General features: G+C 42.8%; 1 protein-coding gene across 4 annotated transcripts in view; it reads left to right on the forward strand.

The window, feature by feature from the left end:
* TPD52 (tumor protein D52) overlaps positions 1 to 10,374 on the forward strand; it is a 54,111-nt gene that overhangs the window by 25,443 nt on the left and 18,294 nt on the right. The window contains exon 2 of one of the 4 annotated variants that reach the window (XM_025216572.1): positions 7,015 to 7,147. The exons of 1 other annotated variant lie outside the window; for it this stretch is intronic. Coding sequence is in view for 1 of the 3 variants with exons in the window: in XM_025216570.1 (XP_025072355.1) it covers positions 4,374 to 4,533 (160 nt within the window). In the remaining 2 variants the exon portion in view is untranslated. Of the gene's footprint in view, positions 1 to 4,279; positions 4,534 to 6,984; positions 7,148 to 10,374 lie in introns of those variants that run through there. 2 more of the 4 variants (XM_025216571.1, XM_025216570.1) reach the window with 2 other exon arrangements.

Genomic DNA, 10,374 nt, shown 5'->3' on the forward strand with positions numbered 1-10,374 from the left:
GTTGGCGGCAGCAAGAAGGGGCAGGTGGGCAGGGGGCATGAGCACACCTGGTTTGGCAGGGAGGCGGGAGTGGCAGGCCACGTGTGCATTGTCCCCGGACGCAGTGGGGCCAGGACTGGACCCGTGCCCTGTTCCAGTCACTCACTCGTCCACGGGCATGGACACCTTCATGAGCCTGCAGCAATCTGGCAGTGGCAGATAGTCCCAGTGCTGGGTGTCCTGGAGGGAGCCCCTGCTGGGTGGAGTGGGGTACGAGCGCTGGCAGGCAGCTGGCCCCACTGCTTCCCCCATGCCGGCTGGAGCCTCGCTGCCTCCTTGCTGTAAATCCCTGGCTGGTAGGGCCCAGGGCGGGGAAGCAGGAGCATGGGGTTTGGGCCTGCAGGTTGTGTGGAACCAACTATATTTATTTACATTAAATCCTGTGGGGAGATGGGTTTCACTTAATGCTGTTTTGCTTAGCGCTCGGTTTTCCCGGAACCAATTAAGAGTGCTAAGCAGGGGTTGCCTGTAGTGAATTTGTGGAGTTAGGAAAGGAAGGCTGGATTGCACTGGGTGCGGGGATGCTCTTCTAGGTCAGAGGCAGGGAGTGGGAGTAGGCCAGTGGAGTGGATTGCTCTTTACTTTGTGGGGTGGGAATTTGTTTTGTGACACTCAACTTTTAAAAATCAAAACAAATTATTAAAATAAATTTCTGTTTTTACTGCTGTAAGCTGCCATGAGCCCTTTCTATGGAAAGGGCAGCATAAACCAGTAAAAATAATCAATAAATTATATCAAGGGAAATCATGATTTTTTTTTTTTTTTTTTTTTTTTTTTTTGCTTGTGTGTTTCTGTTTTAGACCTACCTAATTGTTATGGACTCCAAGGGAAAACCAACTCTTATTGAATCCTCATGCTGAAATACCCAGAGGATGCTAGTGAAATCTTGCTCTAGTTCTGTGTACTCCTTTGATGAGAACAGTTTATATTGGAGAACAGTTCTCTGTGCATGTTGGAAGACTTATACTGATTGACATCTAGAATAAAAGTAGGCAAATGTAATAAGCTTAAAACTTCCCTTAGAAAACTACTTTTACTTGACTTTCCTCCATATTTCAAACCATCCTTCATTCAGCCTCTCTCTCCCATGATTGCTGAAATGTCAACATCATATTCCTATCAGAAAACTTAGCAATATAGTTTTGCATTTCACAAGTCCAAACAATGTTCTCTAAGTATGCTACAGCCCTGCAGATAAGAGGTGCAATAGATTGAATATGCTTTTTTCATACCTACAAGTAGGTAGTCTGGTGGCTCAAACAGGACCATGGTTTATGGGTTTTATGTGGTAAAATGACAGCTGAAGACATATATCATTGTGCACTGTAAATTCACTGATGGGGGGGGCGGGGATAAGGGAGAAGCAAAGAAATGTTTATAAATTTGCCATGCCGTAACTGAAAACTGATTCCAGCAATCAATGTAGTGAAGTTCTGGATACCCTCAGCTGTCATTTTGTAGTAGAGGACAGACAACCAAACGGGAGGGATGTTGAATCTTTTCATGGGTAGGAGCCACTGTTTGAACAGTTGGACTAAGATGTGAGCCATAACAGTAGATTTCATTCTGAGGCCTATACTTTAGCCAGGCTTTAAGAGGCAGCATAATAACGCTTATCAATAATAATAATAATTATAATAATAATAATAATTCTTTTGTGGGGCTACATAGTGTGCAAATGTTTAAGCACCTGTGAGGACATCTGCAAGATAAAGGCTTAAGCAGACCTAATTTCTGCCCTTTGGCCCCCAGGCTCTGTGTTGATGGGAACCCAAAAGCCTCACTAAAGAGCTGCAGCAAGTCAACAGCTGTGAAAACAAATCTGTATAAATTGTGGGTCTACAACCTGTGACCCACAGGCTCGATTTGTGTGGATGTCCTAGCACCTGTATGCATACCTATCTGGTCATCTCTGACTCCAGGTGGAAACCCTACATGTTGCATCTCTGCTTCCAGTGGTTCCCCAATCCAGGAAAAGAGCTGTGGTAGGGCATTTTAAGGATCAATGTCTTTGGCTTTGCAAGAGCCACATCAAGCTACTTCACAAACAGCATGTGGCTTACAAGCCATGGATTGGCTGGTGCTGACTACAACCAACTTTAATCAGCAGCGAAAGCTTCCAGTTGCATCTTCCTGCCATATACTTAACAGCTGCCCCAACTCTTTGGTCTTTAGTGTGGTACTTAACTCTGACATGGTAAACTTAATGGTAAAAAACAAACTAACAAAAAAATACCCTGCTTGCTTTCCACTCTCCAAAGGCATTTAACCCCTACTCTTCTCCCTTTTCCCCACCCTCCCCTCCATTCCTCCCTTCCTCTCCTGCTTTGTTTAACTGTATTTTCCTTTTATTCTCTAGAAATTCCTTTCATCCAAGGGGAACAATGTGTGTCTCCTTCCTTTTTTTTTCTCCTCCCTTCTCTGTGGAAAAAAAATACTCTGCCCTTTCCATTTGCACAGAGTTCCTCTTAGGAAGCGCTTTCTTGCAACTCATCCAAGAGCTATCCCTGTTCATTCTGAGGAAGGCAGTCAGTCATGGTTGTCTCCCACTGGCAGAGAAGTGTGGGGTATACCTTACTGTGTAATCTCACCATGGTCCTGTGGCTCTAATTTTAGCAGCAGTTTCTTTCCCCAAAGACAATTTGGCCTTTGTAGAAATGCTACGTCCCTGGAAGCTATTGGAATCTGGCGCTCTGGTTGGTTGAGGGAGAAATCTGCTCGGAAAGAAAGAAAGTTCTTCAGTGGCCTGGTAGAACTCCAGTGGAATGAGAGCATTTGGGTTCTACCATCACATGTTCTTGTAAATACCATGTTTATACACTTGACATGAGGGCTAAGTACAGATAGTCAAAAAGCCCAAGGTTGAATCAGTTCAGTCTTTGCAGGTTAGTCTAAGCCGCAGAGATTTAACTGAGAAATAACTGAACAGATATTTACTTTTGACTCAGGAAATACAGCCACATGCCTGCAGTAGCTGAGGCCAGAAGCCAGGGAGGCTAGAGCATTGCTTTCTGGCACATAGCCAGCATGGGCTGTGTGTTCACTTCCTTTTCCTGCTTCCAGGTGCCTCTGGGATTTGTAGTCCACAGTTGTGAGCCCCCAGTAAGTTTAGCAGGGCAAGGCAGCTGTGTACTCAGGAGAAGTGGGGTTTAACCCTCCCTCTCCCCTGCATCCTTCTCTGCTGGAGCAGACAGCCCAGCCCAGACCTGCAGAGCATGCTGGGGGGTTGTGATTTAGCTTGAACCAGGAAGGGGTCTGGGACAGAAGTTCCATAAAGCGGTTTGACCCAATCAGTTAAGTCTGATACTACATTCAACCAGGTTTATCTTTAAGCCAGTTTCAGCCACTTTGAAACTGGTTTATGTGCTCTGAGCTTCCGTTCTATGGTTTAAACCAGTTTCTGATCACTTAAACCGGTTTATGTGTAACATCTGTCCCTAGCCAAGATGGTTGAAACAAGGAGGAAGATAGTTGTACTGCTAGTGGGGCTTTTCTAGAGCACTCTGTCTTTCTGTAACAGACTTATGGAATGTCATGGTACAGGCCTTAGGAGGCAAAAGAGAAGCTGCTTTGTTGCTGCCCTAGCTATCAAAGCTCTGAGAAACAGAATTCATACAAGTGATGGGGCAACCTACCTTATCTTGAGAAAGTTGCAAGCGTGTACACAGCCCTTTCCTTAAATGAGTCTACTTATTTTAAACCCTAGAGACTGGCGCTATATTATAATATTGCTAAGCTTGCACTAAGTGTAATGTTTCATTAGTAACAACAATACCTGGATTCTGGCTGACAATTGCCACACCAAAAATAGCAAGAGAAATGGGGAAGCTGCACGTTCAGAACTCTTTTCTATTAAGGAAAAAGGCCAACACAGATGGCACACAGGGTGGATTATGGCTAGTAATCTTCTTGTGTCCTAGAAGATTAAGGATATCCTGAGGCAACTGCAGTCAGCTGACATTTACAGTTAAGTGATTGAAAATTCCTGATGTAATTTTGCAGCAGAGCAAGACCTTCCAGAAGCCTGTGCATGCAATATGCAGCAAATGTTTGTTGAAGGAACGTTCTGTTTTTTTAAACCCAGCCCAGGTTATAGATTTACAGAAACATAACTGCGTGCTGTGCGGACTGTACCAGCTACGATGTGGGCAGAAGTAACTTATTAAATGGGTGTAATGAACCCAATCATTAAAGAAATCTCAAAAGTTGTCTGAGGACAGCGCCGAGTTGGAAGGTATAGCATCTCTAAATCATATGGCTTGAATTTTTGAGGGAATGGGGCTATGTACTGGCAATTGGGATGAATGCTTCTCTGGGTGCTGAGATAAGAAGCCATGCAGTTTGAACTAATTGGAAAGGATCGAAAGGATATGGATTCATATGAGGATTATAAATCGCCATTTGACTTCAATGCTGGAGTTAACAGAAACTACCTCTATCTGTCACCAAATGTGAACGTCTCTCCACCTGAATCACCTGCATTGAAGAATTCTGGTAACTTCTCAATCTGGTTTTTTTTGTTTTGTTTTGTTTTTCTTTTAGAAATAAAACAAAGTAACAACAACTTTTCTGCAAAAAAAATATTATTGCTACATTTGCAGCAACAGCAAACAACTTCTGGGCCAAATTCTGTCCTGAATCACATTTGAGCAACAGTACAGAAACTAAAAGGGTTGCATGGTATAAATAAGGACAGTTTGGCTTGCTATTTCAGATGGAATAAGTGGTACTGGGATGAGTGGGGAGGGGGAGTAGAAATCTTGGATGAACTGATTGTTGTACATGATATGACTCAAATTAATATACCTGTGAGAATTGGCACTTCCGGTTCTTACTTTTAAACAGGTTTTTATAAGTAAGGGTAATACAGAAAAGCTGTGTGGGCTGTCCTAAAGTAACAGGTGGTGAAATTGAATCTCAAACGTGGGAACACTTTCTCCAGACCAGGAATTACCTTTGTCACTTATAACCCATTTTGCAATTAAACCCAGAGTGAAAGGAAGTATCAACAAACAGCCAGTTTTTTTGTAGCTAATCTCCCCCCCCCCCCAAATAAAGCATACTTCAGTTTAAAATACCTGTGCTCTTAAATGCTGTTCATAGTTACTATTTATCCTGTGATAAAGTATTGCTCAGTTCCAGTAGAGATGCCCCTAATATCTCTAAATGATATCCCCACATAGTGGTTTTTTTTTAAATACAGTAGGCAGGCTTTCATGTACATGCAGATACTTAACTGTACTTTATGGCATAAACAGCAGTTTCTTTTGGGATGAATATTTATTTTGGGGGGGAATAATTCTGCTAATGGAGCACTGAAGAAGCCTACATATTACCCTTGTTTTAAACTGTAAATAGGTTTTTATAAGTAGGGCCAGGAAGTGCCAATTTATATACACACCTCAAACACTTGTATACTGTTTCTCCAACCCAAGAATGACCTTTTATTACTTCCCTAACCTATTCTTGATTCTGCGTTCCTTCCCACCCACAAGATTCAAGATTCAGCTTGTGCCTAATTGCTAGCAGTGAGGAAACCCAAGGTAGAAGGATTTTTTGTTTTGTTTGTTTTTAAGACATTCTGCCAAAGAAGATTGACTCTAGAGAGTTAGGGAAATATAACAAATGAGTGAAAGCTGAGGAAGAGAGTGACACAAATGTTGAATTGGGTTTGCTATATTAGATTTAGTGGCTTCTGGAGAAAAGACAGCTGTTTGCTACCTTCATATTTATTTAAGGTGAGAACAAAGACATTCTAGATGTGCCCAGCAGATTTATCCCACCCCCTGTAAAACAAGGGAAAGGAGACTTAGAAGATTCTCTCAACTTTACTTTTTTCTGGCATTATAGGAAACTCTTCAAACCTACTAGCTTTTGTTTATGAACTCTAAACCAACAATATCCTCTGCAGTCACATACGTAGAAATCTTTACCAGCTTTGTCTGCTTGGCAGTTGAAAGAAGAAGAATTGGTTTAGGTTCATCTATGCAGCTATATTCCTAGATTGATGGGCGGCAGTGGTGTCTGTCATAGGATTTCACTTTCTCGTGAAAGCATTCCTATGTCTGGGCACTGAGGGCTGCGGGGTCTTCTTCTCAAAGGGGAGTCCTCCCAGCCCCAGTCACAAAGTCTTACAAAATGGCTAGGCTTCCTTGGTCACAAAAGTAAATAGCTTATACCTTGCAGTCTATTTTTAAGTCTTTGGGTGGGGGTGGGGGTTGGGCTGGTTTTTTGTTGAGAATGTGGGGTTTGGAACTGGTTGGCACTAACGGTGCTTTGATTACTAGATTTTCTTAACTTGCTAACAAAAATAGATTTCTCAAGCTATTGGAGGAGATGGGTTTCAAGCTGAATGACCCCTTTTGGCTCAGTTTCAACAAGATTCACTTCTCTTACTGTTGGGTAGTTAACTCATTTGGTCCTGTTTTTTTTCCTTTTGTCTTCTGACAGGTCTAGTTGCGTTGACAAAATGTATTTACTTCATTTGTTAAAAGTGACACGTGACTTTAAAATTAACTGGGTTTCTAAGGGAATGCTCTCATCTCATCCTTCTCCTCTGCAAGCAACATTATTTTTTTTGTTTTAGGGACTGTTTCTAGTCTGACTAGGACATTGGTTTTCAGTTTGGTCTAACTTCTTAATCATCGGTGAGCTAACAGGATCTCCATATATAAACTTGAAGTAACCAACTTGTAAAATATAAGCAGACTAGATAGCTCTGCAAACTCTTAATAAAGTTGTATTTAAATATGTAAGAATTAAACTGTATTCTTGAACATGGACAGTCGGAACTGAGTTGGGTCAGCCACTTGCTAGTGATATTTCAGCATTGTTTACCCAATTCAAATGAAAAGCTTTTTGCCTGCTACTGGGAAGCTAATTCCCTAAAACTCCAACTCTGTATTATAGAGAGGCTGGTGAAAAATCCTTCATTATTATCCTTAGTTACCCTACTGCTCCTCATCCATACTGCAGCACAAGAATGTCACCTGTCATAGAACAGCAGCACTTTCCTGAAAGTCAGATGTGTTCCTTCTGCATCAAAAGAATTCAGACCTACTTGCCACCCTGGGTGGTTCAACACAAAGTTGAAGATGAACTGGGCCAGGTAGGCCAACTCAGTTTTTCAGGGAATCTAGAAGCTGCTATATACACTCTTTTTTTTTTTTTTTCTCTCTACCTTCACTAGCTAGTGCTGGTATAGCTACAACATGTGTTTAAGGGAGACAGAATGTGATGGTAATAGTAAAAATGGAATCAAGGAAAGGAGTCAAATTTTAAAATGATGGAAGTAAGCAAACCTCTGAGCCAAAGACAGACTAGTAAGGTTAACAGGGAAAATGTTTAGAATGGCAAGAAAGATGGTAGAAATGTGCATGAGGTAGGTTGGCTTTGAGAGAGGGTGTTGGGGGACACTGGCAGAGAGTCTGTTTCCTGAAAACATAGCTTCAAACTACTGTTTCTTGTGGTACAGAGGTAAATACCTACAAAGATTGTACAAAGGTTGGAAGAGGTCTCAAGGGTCATCTAGTCTAACTTTTTTACTCTTTTACCCTGGAAGAAGTTTCCATGTCAGGGTTGAGGCAAGTTTGTGCTTTGTTAAACCCATTCTGGGAGCATATGTTACATTTGGCTAGCATTAAACTCACTCACTTTGCTTATGGATAGATAACTGGGAAGACAGTGGCCAGTTAGATCATAACAAACTCATGTCCTGCTTCCAAACGTCTGTTAAACACCTACAATTTTTTAATTTTTTTTTTTTGGAGGGGGGCGAGAGTTAGTATTTGACTAGCATTTTAGTTAAATGTTTTTCTCCGGTGTTTTGTTTTTCACTCGTATATGGTGGCATAATATAGCCACCATATACAAGCAACAAGCCTTGAAGTACAAGGAAAAGACACTAAATAGTAACCGTATTCAGATCAGAGTGATTGATTTACTGGCTTGCAAATATTTTCGCAAGTGGGTTTGACACTGACTGTGTATCTACTACTTGGCCTCCAACAGGGTGTCTACATACATTATAACATCAGAAACTTCTGATACAAACTACCACAAAAAGGATTCAGTGATCTGCATGCCAACCATCCTTAGTCAATTCTGGCACATGTGGGTCTTAAGGCAAAACCTTGCTTCAAAAGCCAACAAGCATACTCATGGATGATTCTGTAAGACTGGTGCTTCTGAAGTGCTAACGATTTGCCATATGAGAACTGGGTATATTAAGGCAGTTTCTGGATAAATGACTTAGTAAGAATTATTTGTCCTAAAGGTAACAGTTGAGCTAAAATGCAGAATATACCAGTTTTTTGATTGGTAGAGCATAGCAAAGGTTGGCCAAATATTCTTTTCAAAGACTGTCAGTCTGTGGCTTCAGCCTTGGCCAATAAAGTCTAGCTCTTCTCTCTCGGCTAATCTAATTTAGGCCATAAGTAGAAAATGGTCCTAAATCTGAGTATTTGACTGAAATATGACTAAGTTGAAATTCAGTGGAAACTGGGCAAGTTTATGAAGGAATCCTGCCTCTGAATTACAAAAGAACCCTTGAAATCTCTGTTGGGAAAACATTTGCATTATCCCTCTAGTGAATTTTTTGAATCCTCAGAAGTACCTGCAGAAATAATTAGTTCAGTTTCCTCTAGTAGCAAGAGACTATACAACTGCATGTACATGCTGTATACATTTTAATGCACAACTAAATAGCTAAAAAATTCTACCCATGTACCCAGGATATCTGCCTTTTTATAACTAAGTACTTTGGGGGAGAACAGGTGGTTCAGAAAAATCTAAGTTAAGTTTTACATGCCAGTTTCTTTTCTTTAGTCCAGTAAATTAATCATCTAAAACACTGCATATGGGGGAAGGACAGCGTGAGACAATTCTCCGTCTGGGGTTTGCTGTGGCACCCATGAAACCCTGAGATACCTGACAGGGGTGATTAGTGTAAACACATAGTTATGAACTGGAAATAGCACTGCCCTGTGTTTTTTTTGTTTTGCTGAATTCCATATAAAATATATTTGCCAGGGTATCTTTAACTACCAAAACACACTCCGCCATGGGATCAGAGAATGAGATGGGTGGTTCCTTCTTACATGCCACCCAGAGACCAGGTTTCTCCAAGCCAAATGTTGCTACTCATGCAACCCACTTAAAGCAGGGGTTTTCAGCATTTTTTTAAGGAGTGTACCCCTTCTGGTGGTGGCAGCCAGACATGGGGGGGGGGGGGGGGGGAAGAGGGGCTTGCATGTGGCAGCAGTGGCCTGGGGAGGTGATGGCAGCAACCGCCATGTGCAAACTCCCCTTCTCCCGTGTCCGGCCAGCTGGGTGGCACCTGTGCAGCCTGCAGAAGGGAGCTGCTCACCTCACCCCCCCGGCCCTGCTCCTGGGAGGCAGACGTGCAGGGTGGTGGGTGGCAGTGCTCTGGCCCTGCCCATCCGCCCGTACCCCCTAGCACTTTTCCAAGTACTCCCAGTTGATAACCCCTGACTTGGAACAAAGAGGTTGCACAGGTACCTGCTTAGAAGACTAAGAACAGAATCCAGCTCACTTGATTAATCTGGAATACCTGGCACAGCAGTCATTAGACCAGTGGTCACCAACCAGTGGATCTCGATCCACCGGTCTTAAAGTCTCTTGGAGTCGATCCGAGGCTGGGGTGGGGGGCTGAGTGCCCACGTGCATGCATGGGTGAGCCCTGCCCAGGAGGTCAGTCTGTGGGGGAGGGAAGGGGTTGGGGCTAGATAGAGGCTCTCGCAGAGAGGGATAGTGCCACAGGGGTAAGTTGAGTGGGGCCCTGGCCGGGTGGGATTTACCTGCTGGGGAGGTGTGCCCCCCAAATAACTTTTTCTCCCTCTGCCTTGATCTACCCTCCCCCCCTTCCCTCCCCACAGATTTATCTGCTGGGTGGGGGGCAGGGGAGGTGGCAGTGGTGCACAGTAGATCTTGGGTTGTTTTTAAATGCCAAAGGTGATCTCCTACTTAAAAAGGTTGGAGATCAGTGCATTAGACACATTTGGAAACTTTAACAAAGGGGTTATTTCCTCCCCCTTTCCCTCCCTCCCCTCCTTTCACCCCTGATGAGGGAGCTGGCTAGTTCCTTTCTTTTCCCAAGTTTCTCTTGGAGTTCTAAGGGGTGTGCAGTACGACTCTTCCCAGATGTACCCCTTTGGATACTATGTATAAAGTATGCTTTGAAAGTGCAAAAGGCTATGGGTTTTTTTTTTTTTTAATTTTTATTTTGTGATGTATAGTAATTTTGTGATGCAGGTAACTTGGGGACATGATAAAGTAATATCCTCTTCAGGCATTTTGCTGTTGGTAACAGCAGGA

Source organism: Alligator sinensis, unplaced genomic scaffold, assembly GCF_000455745.1.
Source record: "Alligator sinensis unplaced genomic scaffold, ASM45574v1 scaffold910_1, whole genome shotgun sequence".
NCBI classification, from domain to species: Eukaryota; Metazoa; Chordata; order Crocodylia; family Alligatoridae; genus Alligator; species Alligator sinensis.